At 49.0% G+C, this 19,139-nt stretch overlaps 1 protein-coding gene and 1 long non-coding RNA gene across 3 annotated transcripts; both read left to right on the top strand.

The window, feature by feature from the left end:
• Positions 1-1,125: 1,125 nt before the first annotated feature.
• LOC310765975 lies at positions 1,126-2,225 on the top strand. Of its 2 annotated transcripts, XR_014549889.1 has the most exons (3): positions 1,138-1,261; positions 1,641-1,773; positions 1,909-2,225. It is a non-coding gene; the product is annotated as an uncharacterized lncRNA (long non-coding RNA). The 2 variants fall into 2 exon arrangements; XR_014549888.1 differs by lacking the exon at positions 1,641-1,773 and having other exon boundaries at positions 1,126-1,261.
• A 1,590-nt stretch (positions 2,226-3,815) lies between these two features.
• On the top strand, positions 3,816-18,793 carry TOR3A (torsin family 3 member A). The gene is made up of 6 exons (XM_083621635.1): positions 3,816-4,995; positions 6,773-6,874; positions 11,300-11,565; positions 12,468-12,643; positions 14,037-14,161; positions 16,218-18,793. The coding sequence occupies exons 1-6, from the start codon at positions 4,650-4,652 to the stop codon at positions 16,466-16,468; spliced, it is 1,266 nt and encodes a 421-aa protein (XP_083477761.1). The 5' UTR covers positions 3,816-4,649; the 3' UTR covers positions 16,469-18,793.
• Positions 18,794-19,139: the final 346 nt, after the last annotated feature.

The raw sequence follows: 19,139 nt of genomic DNA, 5'->3' as shown, positions 1-19,139 counted from the left end.
CTTTTCTTGCGAGGAATCCTATTCGGAATAAGGGAATTTCCCTTAAAAAACGGGAAACGTTGGCAGCTATGCTCCAAGGGGCACCATGGCCAATTCTAAGGGAACGAAGAAGGCGATCCTGGCCAGTTCTGGCACCTCTTTTTCCAGAAAAATATCCTTGGGCAAGACTCACATCATTACAACTGACAGACATCAAGACTGGCATCTGTTCGATCTTAGTAAAAGCAACCACTGCTCAATAGGCAGCTCTCAGGACAGATTTTCCCCTGCATGCTGCAATTATGGCATCACCCCCTCATAAATTAGGGGACCGCAGGCGAGTGTGGGGTTGTGACATTGAGTAGGGTCAGGCGCGGGGCTGCAGCGGGAGCGATCTCCAGCCCCTCCGATCCCAGGAAGGGCCACTCCGCCTTCCTTAAGGCGCCCCTCGGCTGTCAGCTGCCTTCCCAGCCACGGGCTCGACTGACCGGCAAGGGGACACAAAGCACTTTCTAGATTGGCTTTTACTATTCGTGCCATGGCTGTCCACTTTCCCCCTTTTTCAAGGGAAATCCCCTGATTCCGAATAGGCTTCCTCGCAAGAAAAGGGAAACGTTGGCAGCTCAGCTTCGACTCGGGGAATATAAAAGGGACCCATCCCGCTGCGCGCGCATCCTTGGCCTGGCAGGGAGGCGGACACGTCACTGCCCCTCCCTTCCTTCCTCCTCTCTCTTTGGGCGCAAGCGCGGCGGACCGGCCTTCTCTGGCGCGCATGCTCCGTTGCTTCTTAGGGCAAGGACCCTTCCCGGCTCCCCCCGCCGTTGTCAAGGCGCCTAACTCGGTGCCTTAAAACAAAACAAAACCACCTTTCTAAAATGGGGCGCGCGAGAGAGAAGCGGGCGGATAGCGGGGATGAAAGCAGGGAGCGCCTGGCGCAAGTTCTGGGCGGAAGCGGCCTCTGCCCTGTCAGGCGCTGCGAGGGACGCCTGCCAGAGGCGCGCGCGGTTCCCATGGCAACAGACGCCGAGGGGAAGCTAAAGGGAGAGAGGTAAAGGGAGCCGCCGCTTCTCCTCCGCTTCTTCCCCCGAGGTGCTCCGGGGGGAGCGAGGCCGAGGTCCCGGCGGGGCTTCTAGTCCTCCTGGAAGGGGGCGAGGGAAGGGAGAAGGGGAGCTGCCCGGGAGGCCATTCACACGTGCGCCCTTCCCCCTCAGGACAGCGGGGTCGCCATGCAGCGGGCGGACTGACCCTCCGGCAGCCCCGAGGCCGCGAAGCTTCTGCGGAGGTGAGAGCGGAGAATGGGGATCAGGACCGGATCCAGAGCACGTCTGAAGGCAGCAGGCTAGCCTGCCTGGGTCGGGAGTGCAGAGCCAGGGGCGGGGGGGGGCAGACCTGGCCAGGGATGAGGGGAGAGGCAGCCCCAAAAACTTCCCCATCCCTGGCAGAAGGAAAGGTGCGGTCTCGGGAAACGGGGCTCTGGGGGTTCTACTCGGCTGTATTTTAAAAGCAAAACACAGAGCACTAAAATAGAAACAAAACAGTCCCACCAAATGTCCTCACACTATTCCCTATTCTTCAGTGCTCCCTCCTCTTGCTCTTTTCCCAAATCTACTGACCATTTCAAAACAGATCTTAAGACAGTATTCATGCCTCTCTCTACTCAGTTTTGCAGGGAAAAGGTGGTCTGAAACAGAGTATATCTTGACGGCAAGTGACTCTCTACTGCAGGAGTCCAACTTCTTCCTTGTAAATGGGTTAAGGGCCACAGATGGAGCAGCTTGCAGCTCAAGCAGAAATGTAGGAACACAGTGTGTGCCTCCTGCAGTTTATATCCTTTCTCCCATGCTAGCATACCTTTAAAACAAGTCTGCAATTGAAACACGTCCATCACAGTCATACAGTCCAACCATGTGGGTTATATATCCCTTCCAGATATATGCAGCAGCCAACGATCTGTGAGTCAGTGAGCAAGCCAGCCAAAATCAACATTTCAGCATGTCTGCAAACAAAGGACTCCCTCCAGTGCTGCCATTTACATTATCTCAGCCAGAAGTTAAGAACTTACTCTGAAACTCACTCACAGATGGTACCTAACACCACAGAAACTAGTGCTGATATGCCCAGGAACCTCACCAAAATGCTGGAGAGGCTGCACCTCCACATGTGGTGGGAATGCCCCAAAATCCAAGCCTTCTGGACAATAGTCATACAATAAATATGCAAAATAACTAAACAGATATTAGAAGTCACCCCAGAACTGGCCGTACTGAACATCTTCCAAGATAATAATACCCACTCACACTATAAAGAGCTCATAACGCACCTATTCTCAGCAACATGAAGCATAATAGCTGGACATTGGAGAGACCTGTCAGGAGTAAACATGGACCTCTGGTATCAAATTGTAAGGGAAACAGCCTTACTAGAAAAGCTAATCAATAAACTGATGCTGACACAGGGACAAATAGAAGAGGACTGCAAAGTATTGGAAGACACAAGAGTTACCCACCCTGGAAGAGTGGCAGATGAAGGTGACGGATTATATGGAATTGGCGGAAATGACTGACAGAATCCGAGACCTGGGAGAAGAGTTGGTGGAAGAAGACTGGAAGAAATTTAAAGACTATCTTCAGAAATACTGTAAAATTAATGAATGTTAAAATGATGTTGGATTGAAAATAAGTGGCATTAGCAACAAAGTTAATAAGAATATGCAAAAATGAATTGATAATGGATGAAAATATAGAGTTATAATATGTTAATATACAGAGTTAAGATAAACAAAAGAGGGTAAGGATTTGCTGATTTGATTATTTAAATGGGAATACAAAAAGAGGAGGTGTGAGGAGGCCAAGGAAATAAGCTAATGAGTTCAAAGTTACAAAAAACAGATTTGTTTTTAATTCTTTTTTAGCTATTTGTATTTTGTATTTTTATTCTTTTTTCTTTTTCATGTATTTTTCTATGTTCTCTTTTTTGTATCTTTTTCTTTTTATATGACCTTTTTTATTTTGTAAACTTATGTTTTTGTAAAACTTCAATAAATATCTTTAAAAAAACAAAAAACAAATAGAAGAGGACACCATCACCCCAGTATGGCTCCTCTTTAGCACATACACATCCCAACAAGACAACAAGAATCCACCAACAGCATGTGAATCAATATGGCTAACTTGACCCATACACACAAACAAATCTCACTGCAGCCAACCAAAGACAACCAACCACCCCCTGGGCCACCCCCCCACCCCCACTTCTCTCACTACCAAGGAAATATAACAAACGGATAGAAAGAGAACCTACCCAAGTGCTGCTGACACAACCCCCCCCCACACACACAAACACTAAGTAGAAGAATATTAGCTACCGCATCCCACCCACCCCTTTTCTTTCCAACCTTATGCTGCACACAGCACTTCATTATCTCACAATAAATATAACTGATCTGTAGAAAACACAGCCTGAAGATTGAATCTTCCAGAGGGTGGCCCTCAAGCACTCCCAGTGATCAGGGAAATGACCTGGGAGTTATGGTGCTGTTACAAAGGTGGTGCATCACCCCAAATTTCTGCCAAGCAGTAGGAAGATTCCAAGGGGTCCCAGGCACTCACCCAGGGTTGTGTTTCCTTTGAGAAAATCAAGGCACAGCAGAGGCTTTAGGAAATATGCTTTATTTTATACATATTAGCACCTGGAGGGGCTGCAGAGTTTACAGCAGGCATAGGCAAGCTCGGCCCTCCAGATGTTTTGGGACTACAACTCCCACCATCCCTACCTAACAGGACCAGTTGTCAGGGATGATGGGAGTTGTAGTCCTAAAACATCTGGAGGGCCGAGTTTGCCTATGCCTGGTTTTTACAGCATTTGCATCTGAATAAGTTCTTGCCCTGATGGTGGTTTTCATTAATGTGTTAGTGGCAGAGCCACCATCTCCCTCTGCCTTACAGAAAAACAAACTTAGCCTGTTTGCTCACCATGATTATCAAAATCTCTGATTAAAACTCCAGCACCCAAAAATCTAGAGGGGAAAACCTTGCACCTGGGGTTTTTTGGGGGGGGAGTCCCTGTTCCCTCGCTAACCCATAGCAGTACAAAACACCTTGGCAGAACCAACAAGAAATCTTCTGGTAGCCTAAAACTGATTTTGGCAGGATTTTCATGGACCTCAGTCCTCTTCGTTTTCACTTTGTCTGTGCACATTGATTTTTGTTCAGGGTTTTGAATAGAGATGCTAGGCAAAAGAAAGGAGTGTGCATACCTTGGGCAACGATGATGGCTTCAATCCGTCCTCCCCCACTGATTCTTTGAAGAAATACAATAAACCTGTCACATGTCTCTGTCGTTGCCCTGTGGGAAATGGATTACAGGAGCATTTCCTCTCTGACTTAAGCTTTGCTATGTGTCTCTCCCAGTGGTCTAGCTAGAAAGCATGTTGCAACTGTGTTTGCATAGGCAAGTCCTTCCTCAATGTCGGTGTGTCGTCACAAGTAAACAGGCTGTACCCAAGGAAACCCCAATGGGAAGCAGATAGGAAGTGAGGTCACTGTTCCCGGCAAGCAGATTAGGAAGTTAAGTAGCTGCAGGGCTAGGTTTGGTCACAGCAGCTGCCAGAACAAGGCGAAGGGAACCGGCTTTGTGGCTAATGTGCTCCTGTCACCCTCCTTCCCAGCGCCATGGTGTGCAGGGCTTTGCATTACAGCCCTTTGCTGTGTTTCTGCCTCTGCTTTTTGCTGACAGGAGCACAGGGGCAGGCGAGGCAAAGCAAGCCTTGGGAGCGCAGAGACGCAGCTCATAGCTCAGCTTTGCAGGGCAGTGAACACTACGAGCGGCTGAGGAGTCACCTGGGGACCATGAGGGCCCTGTCCAGGAGATATTGGCAGCTCCTGGCCTGCCGGCTATGGCAGGAGGACTGCGAAGAAGAAGTGGCAGAGAAGAATGAGAAAATGAGGACAGTGATGATGGAGGAGGAGGAGGAGGAAGAGGAAGAAAGAGGAGGCACGGTCATCGTGGAACACCAAGGTAACGAGATGTCACAGCCTTTCCTCTTCTTCCTGACAGTTGCTTTTGCACAGATTAAAGAGGCAGCTACTGCTTCATAGAATTTAGCTCACTGAGCAAGGACAAATATGTGTGCATGTAGTGGATGGTCTGAGCGGTTCTCTCAATTCTTAGTTTTGGGCCACATATTAAGACTGCAATCCTATACTCACTTCTCTGTAGTGATTCCCATTTTAACCTAGTGGGACTTGCTTCTAGCATTGCACTGCGTGCTAGTCTCCCTGTGAGTATTGTGTTTCAGAGCTGTGTATTATGATCGGGGTTAGGGGTTCGTTGCTTTTTAAAAACTGACTTTTAATCATTTTCATATGTTCATCCTGATGTTGTTTTGCATATATTGTACATTGCACTGCACATTTTATAAGGGGAGCAGTGATTACTGTAAGCAAACAATGACCTAATTTGGCTCTGGATAATATCACTCCTGCCTAGTGGCTAGCAGAAATTTAAGAGCGCATATGAAAAGGCAAGTTTTAGTATATAGTCTCCTTTTTCTGTTAATGTATGCCTTTTATTACACAGGTTTATGATTTTTGTAGTGGTTTGTAGGTTCCCTTGAACGCAAGGATTACAGAAATAAATCTGGCTAAGAAAGTTTATATAGAATCCTGAACCATCCACATCTCACCTACCTTGGGCTCTGCACTGCAATCTCCTCAGTTGAGCTAGGCTGCACAAGTTGGAGAGTAAAGTGGCAAAATCCTGTGTAGAGTGGGTCTTACTACTTCAGGCAGCAGGTGCATACTTTTTAAAGTATGTTACCACATCCGTAGCCTGAAGTGGTGAAGTCCTTGGCAGGGCATTCCCATCTCCTCCTGCTGCATGCCAGAACAGGCCATTATTAGTTGTCATACTTCTCAAACACCTGTGATGATAAATAATTGGATGGTGGGGGAGGCCACCCACAGATATGGAAAACTTACAGACTGCTTGAGTCTCTTGCTGGACTAGCAGAGGTCTTCACATGTGTTGTTGCCTCTTAATAATGAAAGCCCTAGATGCCTTTTGTAGGGACGCGGGTGGCGCTGTGGGTTAAACCACAGAGCCTAGGGCTTGCCGATCAGAAGGTCGGTGGTTTGAATCCCCGCGACGGGGTGAGCTCCCGTTGCTTGGTCCTTGCTCCTGCCCACCTAGCAGTTCGAAAGCACGTCAAAGTGCAAATACATAAATAGGTACCGCTCCGGTGGGAAGGTAAATGGCATTTACATGCGCTGCTCTGGTTCGTCAGAAGCAGCTTAGTCATGCTGGCCACATGACCTGGAAGCTGTACACCGGCTCCCTCGATCTATAGAGCAGGATGAGCACGCAACCCCAGTGTCATCCGCAACTGGACCTAATGGTCTGGGGTACCTTTACCTTTAGATGCCTTTTATTAGCACACAGTGTGGCATCCAACAGAAGTGCTAGCAAGGACGTCCGAGGAGTGGAGCTGAAAGTTTTTGAAAAAAAGGCAAGAGCAGACAAGTGTCTCTTGTGCCTGCCCTACAAACCCTTGCCATTTCTGGTAGCATCAATGGAAGTGGGTGGGGAGAGTGCACCAGCGGCAGAGGTTGCTTTGGGCAAGCCCATTTCAGACACACTTCTTCCATCAAAATATTAACGGCCAACTTTGCAAAATAGTTGTGAGGATGAATGCAGGGCGGGGGTGGGGGTGGTAGAGAGACGTGGCCTGCTTGAGTCGTGGGCACTGGGGTAGCTCCCGGCTTTCTTTCCCAAAACTGGCTTGGCTTTCTCCTAGGGTGGAGCTTGCCCATGGTGAGGGAGATCGTCTCCAGCTGGTACTGCAGCTTTGGCAAGTGCTGCGCAACGGGAGACTGCAGAGTGACCAACAACATCACAGGTGAGGACTGTGTTTCACCTGGCACCCTGCGTAGTTCACATATACGCTGCATGAACTGCCTTCGGGACACTGGCACCTGGTGCCCATCAGAGCTACTGGGGCAGCCCAGCCACAAAGGAGGTCATGTGGGGTTGGGGTGGGCAGGGGCAAGGCCATAGGCGCAAGGCCAAGGAGCTCAGATTTCCTCCCCTTCCTTCTTTGCAAGGATAGTCTGGACACTGAAGCATTGCAGTCGTACTAATACTTAGCACCTGTGTCAACATAAAAAGGAGGGCAAGACCCACAGTACAAGTGGAGCTCATTTCAGAATAAGATGCAGACAATTCCATTAGTAAACGCAGCTATGTCTTTCCTGTAAAATAGCTGGAAACACCACAAAGCAAGCACTGGTTTATTTCCCTTGTCTGAGAATAAATCACGTTAAGGCTTCACTCCTCATTACCGCTACACCAAAAAGGAGGATGACAAACAATAGTAATGGTAATAATCGTCATTTATGAAGATTGTAAATAGAAAAACATTTGCTCCCAACAAAAATAATGAACACATTTATTGTGTTCTGGCTAGAGTGGGTTTTTATGCCACAAAAGTCATGTCTACTCAGAAGAAAGTGCCAAGGAAGTGGTGCTTAGGATAGCAGCAGAAACTGCAACTCTTAATTTTCTCTGTTTAATCCTGTGAGCTCTGGTGAGTCGGAAGTTCTAAGTCCCCAAAATAATTCCCGGATAGAAAGAAGCCTAGCAGATAGAAGGCACCCTGGAAATATTCAGCTGCAGTGTCTCGGTTCAGCCTCTTAGAGGTGAAGAAAAATTACATTTTTCAGAAATGCAGATGTGCTCCAGATGTTGCTGAACCCGAGCCCCAGCCAGTGGGGTCAGTGATCAGGACTGATGGGAGTTGTAGTTCAGCTACACCTGGGTGGCTGTTTCATAGGATACCCACCTCTATTTTGAGTCTCACAATGAAAGAATTAAGTACAACCCAGTCTCACTAAAACCTGTGGATTATATAAAAAATCTTAAATTATGACTATCATTTTCGGGAAAGAATGGTTATAGGAAAGATTCAAAATCCCATACCCAGTTACATGGAAGTAAGTCCCACTAAATTCAGTGGGGGCCACATCTGCGCAGATATGTTATAGAGTTGCACAGGAAGACAGAACTCTATTGTGAGGAAGCACCAGCATATATTTGGGGCAGGCAGATTCCAGACCTGAAACCTTTTTGCCATACAGTGGTGCCTCGCAAGACAAAATTAATTCGTTCCGCAAGTTTTTTCTTCTTGTGAGTTTTTCGTCTTGCGAAGCACGGTTTCCCATAGGAATGCATTGAAAATCAATTAATGCGTTCCTATGGAGACCGCTTGCCAGGCTGGCGGTGTGGAGAAGGGCTTTTCTCCCCACCGCAAGCCTTCAGGACAGGTACGGGAACAGAGGGGAAGGCGCACAGCGCTTCTCCTCTGTTCCCGGGGCTTGCGGTGGGAGGAGGGTTTTTCCTCCCCACCGCCAACATTCAGAACAGCATTCTGAATGTTGGCGGTGGGAAGGAAAACCCTCCTACCACCGCAAGTCTTCAGGACAGCCATCCGAAGGCTGGCGCGGGGAGAAGGTCTCTCCGCCCCACCGCCAGCCTTCGGAGCAGCCTTCCAAAGGCTGCCGGTGGGGCGGACAGACCTCCTCCCGCCGCCAGCCTTCGGAGCAGCCTTCCGAAGGCTGCCGGTGGGGCGGAGAGACCTCCTTCTGCCGCCAGCCTTCGGAGCAGCCTTCCGAAGGCTGGCGGTGGGGCGGAGAGACCTCCTCCCGCCGCCAGCCTTCGGAGCAGCCTTCCAAAGGCTGGCGGCGGGAGGAGGTCTCTCCGCCCCACCGCCAGCCTTCGGAGGAGCCTTCCGAAGGCTGGCGGCGGGAGGAGGTCTCTCCGCCCCACCGCCAGCCTTCGGAGGAGGTCCGAGGACAGTGGGGAAGACGCGCTGCGCTTCCCCGCTGTCCTGGAGATTTCCCTATGGGCTTTCGTCTTGCGAAGGAAGCCCATAGGGAAATTCGTCTTGCGAAGCGCATCGAAAAACGGAAAACCCTTTCGTCTAGCGGGTTTTTCGTCTTGCGAGGCGTTCGTCTTGCGGGGCACCACTGTACTTCCTGCTTGCAAGAAGAGACCACTGCTCTCATTGTGGTTCCCTTGCTCCAGTAGAGGTTTCTGCTCATTCCATGACAAACTGGAGGGTGGGCGAGTAAGAAGCATTTGCCTAGGACTGACCACATACAAAGTAACCTGCCCTGCCAATTCCCAGCTAAATAGATTTTGGGAGGTGCTTCCTCCAGAAGCCCTGGACCTCAGGATCAAACACACTACAAGCCCTGCCATCTGTCTCTCCCTCTGTTGAGCAAATACAAAGGGAATCCTCCTTTCACTGGTAAGAAGGGATTGAATGAGAGGCCTGCCGTTTTTTGAAAACTGTTTCCTCACCCTGCCAACCAAGCCTTCATAACTCAGTTGGTTAGTGTGTGGTACTGATAACGCCAAGGCTGCAGGTTCGATCCCTTTATGGAACAGCTGCAAATTCATTCATTGCAGGGGTTGGATCCTCAGAATCCCTTCCATCTCTACAATTCTGTGATTCTATTTCTCTCCCTCTAAGCCCCTTATTAGGGACGCGGGTGGTGCTGTGGGTTAAACCACATAGCCTAGGGCTTGCCGATCAGAAGGTCGGCGGTTCGAATCCCCGCGACGGGGTGAGCTCCCGGTTGTTCGATCCCAGTTCCTGCCAACCTAGCAGTTCAAAAGCACGAAGTGCAAGTAGATAAATAGGTACCACTCTGGCGGGAAGGAAAACGGCGTTTCCGTGCACTGCTCTGGTTCGCCAGAAGCGGCTTAGTCATGCTGGCCACATGACCCGGAAGCTGTACGCTGGCTCCCTCGGCCAATAGAGCGAGATGAGCGCCGCACCCCCGGGGTCGGCCACAACTGGACCTAATGGTCAGGGGTCCCTTGACCTTTAAGCCCCTTATTTATTTCCCCTCCCCGCAAAAAAACAACAACACCATAGATAATGAAATAAGTATCAAGTCTCTGCTTGTGTGTAGCCGGCACACTATGTCACCTAAATAAAATAAAACATGATAATGGCCAGCTAGCCTGCACTCAAAAACATTCTCTTCTCCTCATCATATGCAAGGTAGGACTTAGAAAAAGCCCCCACCCTATGCCCAAAGACTGCCAAGTCATTGAGGGGTGAATTAAAACCATTTTCATCCCTTCTGCCCCATGAAATCTTTCCCTCCTCCCACCCCCAAAATATTTTATTGACTCACAAAACAAGTTGTTTCCACACTCATTTGTCTCCTTGCCTTCTGCGCCACATATTGATGTGGGCTGATGTACTCTTGGTCTCTCACACACTCAGGAACGTCAACCTGTTGATGTTATGAAAGCAGCAAGGCTGCTTTTGGCTTAACTCAACGGGGCTTGCAGCAGTGGAGGGAAAAGATGGTTGTGCAGACTCAGGAAGAACCCATGGTTGTGACCGGGTTTCAAAGACAAAGCCCAGCTGATTTTGGTAATGTTAATTGTGTTGCATGTTAATTCCTGTACCCTGAATGGCTGGATTGCCAATCAGGTTGGGAAAACACACCTGGTTTACCATTTGCCTCCTACATCCTAACAGCCTGGGAATTGCAGTGAACTTGCTGTTGCGATTTTGGCCAACAAGTGAGTAGTTTCCTTGGAGCTTTCTGTGGCTACAAATAACCCTTGTAAAACACAAAGGCTCCAATTCAGCTGAAATCAGCTGCAATTAAATCCCAAGGAAATAAAGGGACAAGGTTTTCATTATTAACTTTGTCCCACTGGGAGCAATGGGCCCTAATTCAATTGCATTTAAAAAAAAAACCAAAGTGGAGATTCTCAAATGAAGCCTGTTGTGGTCTTTCATCTTTTTAGGACTGAACAGATACCCCTTTGAATATCTCAAGTTGTCTAGCAATACAAAGGATTCTGTGACAAAGAAGGCCGGGGGAATTATACACATTTCCCGGATCTCCTCTTATTTTGCATGAATTAGTCTGCTGCTGTTCTTTTAACAATTTTACACTTATCCTCCTGCTGCTAATCACTGGTAAACTCAAGAGATTACAAAACTCAGAGAAACACCATTACTAACCACTGGACTGGAAGCCTGTTTTCTGCTCACCTGCCCTTGCCTAGCTGCCCAGCCGTAATGGTGTAACTTCTTTAAGGAAGGAAGGTGAAGGTCTTTGAAAGGTGGAGTTTGTGACTTCTCTACAGTTCTATGGAATCATCACACACTTGCGCCCAGAGACCTCCTCTTAAGGGATGAATTTCTAGCAATACTGCCCTCCTTCCATTGTGCCTTTTCTCCCAACCACAAAATGATATGCAAAGGATTTCCTGCCCTTTTATTCACCACCAGGGTTGGAGCTGGAGCTGGGCAGGCGACTCCACGGGCAACACTTAGCAAAAGATGTTGTCCTGAAAGCTGTTCAAGGCTTCCTGGAAACCCCTCAGCCAGAGAAAGCCTTGGCCCTTTCTTTCCACGGCTGGTCTGGCACAGGCAAGAACTTCGTGGCCAGGATAGTGGCAGAACACCTTTACCAGGATGGCTTGAAAAGCGACTGTGTCAAAGTCTTCATCTCCCCATTTCACTTCCCTCATTCCAAGTATGTGGATATTTACAAGGTGAGGGGAATTTTTCTCAGAAGTTAATTAACCAGTGCACTGATTGTTTTGATGTTTCAGTATTGAATGAGTGTCCCTCTTTGCTCCTCAATTCTTAACTTTTGTAAAGTGCCATCATAGAACTGTGGCAGAATTCTAACCTTACAATGCAGCCTCCCCCCACCCCCAAGGTGATGTGGCTTGTAAGTAAAACCATTTTGTGCCACTCAGCTTTTTATTTATGATTTTATGCTGGCTTCATGACATGACTGTCTTTCTTTTTAGTTGCTCAATTTATTGGCTTCAAGCTTTTATAGTTTGATAGCTTCTACTGCAATAACAGGGACACAGGTGGTGCTGTGGGTTAAACCACTGAGCCTCGGGCTTGCCGGTCGGAAGGTTGGTGTTTGAATCCCCGCAACGGGGTGAGCTTCCGTTGCTCGGTCCCTGCTCCTGCCAACCTAGCAGTTCGAAAGCACATCAAAGTGCAAGTAGATAAATAGGTACCACTCCGGCGAGAAGGTAAACGGCGTTTCCATGCGCTGCTCTGGTTCGCCAGAAGCGGTTTAGTCATGCTGGCCACATGACCTGGAAGCTGTACACCGGCTCCCTTGGCCAATAAAGCAAGATGAGTGCCGCAACCCCAGAGTCGGCCACGACTGGACCTAATGGTCAGGGGTCCCTTTACCTTTTACTGCAATAACTGGCCATGCAAGGTTTATTTCTTAAAACAGAGGAGGAGGGGAGCCTGCAGTCCTTTAGATTTTGCTGGACAACCACCACTTCCTTCCCCGACCATTGACTGGGGCCGATAGGAACTGGAGTGTAGCAAAATCGGAGAACCAAAGGCCCTCCTCACCCTGCCCTAAAAGGTGGGGAATTAATCTTATTAAATTCATTTCCCGTCTTCTTTGGCCGCTCAGGTTCAGCTCGCAAAACAGATCAGTGAGACGGTCCAAGAGTGTGAGCAGTCACTGTTCATCTTTGATGAGGCAGAGAAGCTTCACGATGACCTCTTAGATGGCTTAAAACCCTACATGGATCACTACGACAGCATTGATACAGTGGATTACCGGAGATCCATCTTCTTATTCCTTAGGTGATTACCTCCCCTCTTTTTTTGTAGTCGATGTACCAAAGAGGGGTCTCTTTTTCCATATGTGAGTTTGAAGAGAAGTTTATAAGCTTATTCAGGTGAAAACCTTGGGATGCATCCATCTGTCACAAGCAGTTCCTCTCCCTGCCGTAGGTGACATGCTGCAGATCCTGAGGAAAACCTCCAGTGCTGGCCAGCTTATCAGTCTGATGCAATAAGCAATATCTGCTGTGAAATATCCAGTGGGTTCCATCCCAAAATATGCAAGGGGAAGGACATGCATTTCTCTGTTTGGGGTGGGTGGGGGAAGAGTTGTATCAGCCTCAAAAGAAACTGCTTTTCTGAATCCATATCCAAGGCGAGGCCTTTGAATCTCATTGAGAACTTTACCTACTCTCGCTGAAATCTGAATTGCTCTTGGTACTCATCCTTATCTACGAAAAAGAATGTGGAAATGTCTGTTTTGATAGCTTGTTGTCCCTTGATGTCTGGTACTTTGAAACTGTTGGGATTTGTGCCAATTTTTTTGCTGACTTTTGGGGGTAGATTGGAGGAGGGCCAAGAGTTGCACGCTGTTCAGCATCTCCTGCAAACATAGCTGGGGATTTGCTGACGTGCAGCTGCCCAGGACTAAGTCAACCTCCAGCCGGGGCAGTGGAACCATATCACTGCCATGTCCTGTGTCCTTCTGGCTGCATCCCCAATACAAAAGGGGATGTATTGCAATGGCTGAAGGTGCAAACAAGGTATTGCTGGTTTAAATCTCACTTCAGCCTTCATTTTCTCACCTGCAGGCTACGTTAAGTACCTGCAGGCTAAGCTAGCTGTACCATTGTGTAGGCTGGTTCTCTTTTCCTCTGCACAGGGGGTGGTCAGGTTGGCCACCACCAAGGGCACAGGCCTGGCAGGGGGAAATTGCGCCTCTCCGTTCTGGCTCAGAGTGGCTAGGAGCCTGCCTGGCCCACCCATGCACTCTTCTTGCCAAGGCTCGCAAGGGAGCCTAGCTCCACCTCTGCACACTATGTGCTCCATGCTAGACTTTCCATGACCCTCAGGGTAGCGAAGGGGTCTACTGAAGCCAGGGAACAGGGCGTGGCTCCTACCGCAAGTATAAGCCGGGAGCAACCGTTTCCAACATAAATTATTACACAGAAAGCTGCTGGCAATTTTTTAAAGAGATGTAGCCCCTCCATGCAACATGCTACAGCACCTTCTGTTCTTGCATCTGTGCATGGAAGTTAACTAGGACTTTCCCAAAGTTGCTGATCTCTGGTTTGGGACCTTTTTCACAATGGCTGAACGCAGAACAGGTTGTGTGGCAAAGTTATTTTCCCTAGCTGTGGCCTCCGCATTCTGTCGGTCCAACTCAAAAATAATTCTCTCTCTTCCATCTCAGTAACACCGGCAGCAACATCATTAATGAGGTGGCTCTTGACTTCTGGCGCGCCGGTCGAGCCAGAGAGGAGATAACCATGGATTCCTTAGAACAGTACCTACGGACGGAGCTGCTGGAGTCTACAGGTGAGACGCCCTTTGATCCTGACACAGTAGGCAGGATTTGCGAAGTTCTCTTTCCCCGTTGTGTTCTAAGGGACTGCTTCACGCATCACCAAAGAATCAACATTTTCCTGTAGACACTGCATTGTGAACCTGTATCAAAGCATTTGTTGTAAAAACACATGCTTCACGCGTGATGATGGCTTACATCAAGGGTGGGGAAGCTCCAAGGTTGCAGAATTCGTCAAGATGGGGCTGATGGGAGCTGCACTCCCCCATCCCTGGTTTGTGTGCATCTGAAAATGCAAGGAGATGGCGTATCCTGTCAAGGACACATGCTGTGGTCAGCCGGTGTCTACTGACAGGGTGAGCTCCTGTTGCTCTGTCCCAGCTCCTGCCAACCTAGCCGTTCAGAAGCACGCCAGTGCAAGTAGATAAATAGGTACCTCTGTGGCGGGAAGGTAAACAGTGTTTTCGTGTGTTCTGGCTTACGTCACGGTGTTCTGTTTGGCCAGAAGCAGCTTAGTCATGCTGGCCACATGACCCAGAAAGCTGTCTGTGGACAAACACCTGCTCCCTTGCAGGGCCATCTTTACCTGGGGGTGCAGGGCACCAGGGCACCAAATTCTGGGGGGTGACAGGCGCCCGCTTTTCGGTGACTCCATCTCCAGTGCCACCACCACCTCTGAGACCGAGCAACAGCTGCCGCCACTACTGCCCAGAGTCCCTGCCAAGGGAGGAGGACAAGGAAGGAGCGCAGGGGAAAGCTGTGGCTCCCGTGGAGAAGGACAAGGGGCGGCAGCAGCAGCGGGGGCCATCGCCACACCTCACAGCAGCAGTGGTGCCTCGGGCCCATTCCGGGTAGGGCTTGGCGGCAAAGCAGCAGCTGCTGGCGCAGCAGATACCTTGGGAGAAGCTGCGCCTGGAGGAGCGGGAGGCGGCGAGACGAGTCCCATCTCAGCCTCTCCCCTCCCTGCCCTGCAGAGCCCGCCTGCTGGGAAGGGGCAGCTCCTTTGCCCGCCCGTCCAACAGACGGACCCTTCAGGCCAGTGAAGGGCCGCACTGTAACCCCTCCCCTGGCGCCGGGGGTGGGTCAGCTCTGCCAGCCGCGCACGCTCTTTTCCTGCCTGGGGAACCCACCACCCACCACAGTGCAGGCTTCCCTCCCTCCAGGCCGCCCTAAATTTGGGGGAGCTGGGCAGATCTTTGCACCCCGGCACTGCATATGCTAAAGACAGCCCTGCTCCCTTGGCCTGAAAGCGAGATGAATGCTGCAACCCCACAGTCGCCTTTGACTGGACTTAACCATCCGGGGGTCCTTTACCTTTTTTTTACCTTTACTGATACATAATGTCAGGAGCTCCTTTGGATAAAGCAGTGCTTGCTGCAGCAGCTATAAATTCACTGGAAATGTTAACTGCATTTGCTAACATCCATGCTTCCTTCCCCGCGGGTGGCGTTGTGGGTTAAACCAGAGCCTAGGGCTTGCCAATCAGAAGGTCGGCAGTTCGAATCCCTGCAACAGGGTGACCTCCCGTTGCTCGGTCTCCGCTCCTGCCAACCTAGCAGTTTGAAAGCACATCAAAGTGCAAGTAGATAAGTAGGTACCACTCCGGCGGGAAGGTAAACGGCGTTTCCGTGCGCTGCTCTGGTTCGCCAGAAGCGGCTTAATCATGCTGGCCACATGACCCGGAAGCTGTACGATGGCTCCCTCGGCCAATAAAGCGAGATGAGCGCCGCAACCCCAGAGTCGGTCACGACTGGACCTAACAGTCAGGGGTCCCTTTACCTTTACTTTTTATGCTTCCTTCCCAATGTCTCTCCTGCTCTTTCCCTTCCCTTGTCTCCTCCTGCTGCCAAAATTTAGACTGTTAAGATCCTTGGGACAGCATTCTATCTGTTTTGTTACTCCACTAAAGGCCACATACGCTGATGTTCCTGTACAAACAACCCATGCCCAACTCAGCTAGGAAAGCAGCAGTCTTTCCTAGCCAGCTTCTGTGGCAACCTGGAGACACAATACCTTGGAGGAAAGGGAGGAAAATTGTCTTATGCACCCCTTCCCCTTCTTTTCCTCCAGATGAGGGTTATGCCCACAACCGCCTTCTGGAAGAGAATCTCATAGACTTCCTGGTACCCTTCCTGCCCTTGGAGTACCGCCACGTGAAGCTGTGTGCTCGAGATGCTTTCCTTGCCCGGGGCCTTCAGTTCACCGAAGAGGCACTGGATGAGGTTGCAAGGATGATGGTGTTCGTCCCCAAGGAGGAGAAACTTTTCTCAGCCCAGGGTTGCAAGTCAGTCTCTCAGCGTATAAACTACTTCCTTCCCTGATGTTGTCGGAGTTTGGATGCACAAAGGGCTGCAATGCAACCTGCTCTACTTCCTCTTGCACAGGGAGCAAGAGGTGTTTACTTCACTGACACCGGGCATTAAATCCCCTACAGTGTGGGGGCTGCCGGACTGGGGAAAAGCAATAATTCTGAAATCTGTGGAGGAACATGCGTCAGCAAATAAAGACATTGCCAATGAGTAGACACTATGCAGCTGGAATCAACATCAATGGTGCTGTTAAAAAGGACATTTTCATGTGCTGCTTTGGAATAAATGGTGCTTCCAGATCATCCGCCCTCGTTCACAGCACTGAGTGGGCATTTAGGCAGGTCCTGAGGCAGAGAAACTACAGCAGCAAGTAGAGTTGAAGGCTGCTTCCTTTTTGTTTTGAAGACTGAGATTTCTTTTGGCGGTTGTCTGAAAGGAGACATGACTTCCTCCTCTGCCCCTTTAGGGGTGTGACTGAGCAAGGAGCTGGAATATTTGCTTACAATGCAAGAAATGCCTCCGAGTTATTGCATGAATGAGGGGACTTGCCCTGAACTTGGAGAGGTAGTACTTACCTTCACAGTACTTAATAATCGGCTTTTAAAGGATGCGGGGATACTGCAGCAAGTAATCTGCTGCAAAGTTTTGGCTAATGTGCCTCCTTGTATATATGTACACTATGAAGAATGCACATTTGCAATTTTTAATCTGCTAAGGGACTTAAATCCAGGACACCATCAGGGTGTACTCAACTCAAAGTCTGTGTTTGTGTTGGATGGGTATTGGGTGGGAGGCAGCGACAAGTGCCAAAATTGCGGTGCACTTCCAGCCCAGCGCGGAAGTTGAGCAATAAAGCTTAGTCAGTGCGAGATAAAAAGCAAATACTGTTTGCATGAACCAATGTTCACTGGTTTTGCAAACCTGCATCTTTATGAATTAAAACTTGGCACCGTTACCCATTTCTGCTACAATACAAAGCACAGAGTGGTCAAGCTTGGCACCCTGGTGCTTGTTCTGGCCCACTTTGGACATACTTTAGAGAGTGCCGCCTCACATTGGCCAGGTGTGTCCTACTGCATAGCCCACCAGAAAGAGATGCAGTGCTTGCTTAGCAGGGAGGAACACAGGCCAGAATGATACAGGAATTTAGTAATGAGCTAACATTTCAAGCCTCCACACATAAGCCCTAGGCAAACATTAACCCATGCATGGACATCAACCAGTCCTAGAGGCAGCTTAAACATGCCTGGTGGGTGAGGCTGGTACAATTTCATTTCCTCACAATACAAACTTGTAAACTAATCCAAACTATTCCTCTGGTTTAGGGTGGGCAGCAGGAGAGGCTAACCCATGGCTTGTATGCTGACTCTACCAGTAACTCCTCTTGAGCTATTTTAGTGCCCTCAAGACCCTCAATAATTTGGTGCCAACCTTTTATTAGGTGTTTTTTGTTTTTGTTTTTCAAACTGTTCTGCTCTGTGCCATAGTCTGCTGTGGTTTGCAGCTTCCTCATTCTTGAAAACTTGCATCTGAAGCACTTGCTAAAAATAAAACAGCAGGAACCACCCGAATCACCCTTTCTTCTGCACTGGAAAAGTCCCTTTTGCTCTCATGGCGAAGCAGAGCTGTAGAATCACTGCAGTGCTCTAAGAAGGCTGCCTTAATGCTGCAAGGTTGAATGAGACAGAGAGAGGGCTCACCACAATTAAAGTTGAGACATGGCTATGGAAAGCCCAGGCAAGCAAGCTTGCTCATTGGGTCAGCACTTCACACATACTTGGGAAATGAACAGAAAACCACACTCCTGCCCAAGCGCTGGTTGCTACAAGATGAAAACAATCGTCCAAGTCCTCTTCCATCACTCTGGTTCTTCTCTCTCTCTTGGCAGGGAAAATAGCTTGTCATTAGTTAGTCTCCTTGCTTTACCAGCACATCATGGTTCAAGCTTATTAGAACAGAAATGTGCATTTTACTTCTCATAGGGCTGGAAAATCCAACTGCTTTCCTGAGCACAGACGAAATGTGAGAGCCACAGCAGGAGTGGGTGGCAACGATGACTTGACAGAGAAGCTTTAAAAGCCTCAAAGTACAACAGCTGGAAAGCACACTGAGATAGCCCCCAAGATGAAGAGTTGGTCAGGCATTCTGCTACAGGAGGTACTTGTGGAAAACGCGGGGAGGGGGCAGAATTAACATGTTCAGACAACTTATCATTGTAAAAGCAACAAATCCATGTTTATCCCTTATACGGAAGTAAAAGGTGAAAAAACCCACACTACTACTAGTTTCTAATTATGAATTATTATAAACACCATTAAATTATTTGAATTGTGAAAATAATTCCAGGGTCATCATTTCTGTTAACTCAAATTCGTTCTAAAAATATTTGTCACAAGAACTGCCGCTTGGCTTGGGCTTAGCCATTTCTGGTTCTTCGGCCATGGTCACTTTGGCATGTGGCTGCTACAGAGCTTGCAATGGGACAACATAAACTCTGAGACGTGGCAAACAGATCTAGCACTGACATGTCCCGATGCGCCACAATTTGGCCGAAAACCTGTGGGTTCAATTGCCGCTGCACCTCTGGCACCACTGAATGGCAGAGCCAGTCTGCTACCACATTGTTGACTCTGGCCAAATACTCTGCTCTCAAAGACGCTAGATGCTTTTCTGCCCACATGGT

Source organism: Podarcis filfolensis, assembly GCF_964270895.1.
Source record: "Podarcis filfolensis genome assembly, chromosome: 6".
NCBI classification, from domain to species: Eukaryota; Metazoa; Chordata; class Lepidosauria; order Squamata; family Lacertidae; genus Podarcis; species Podarcis filfolensis.
Note: the sequence above shows the minus strand (reverse complement) of the source record. Positions and strands in the feature narration are given on the sequence as shown.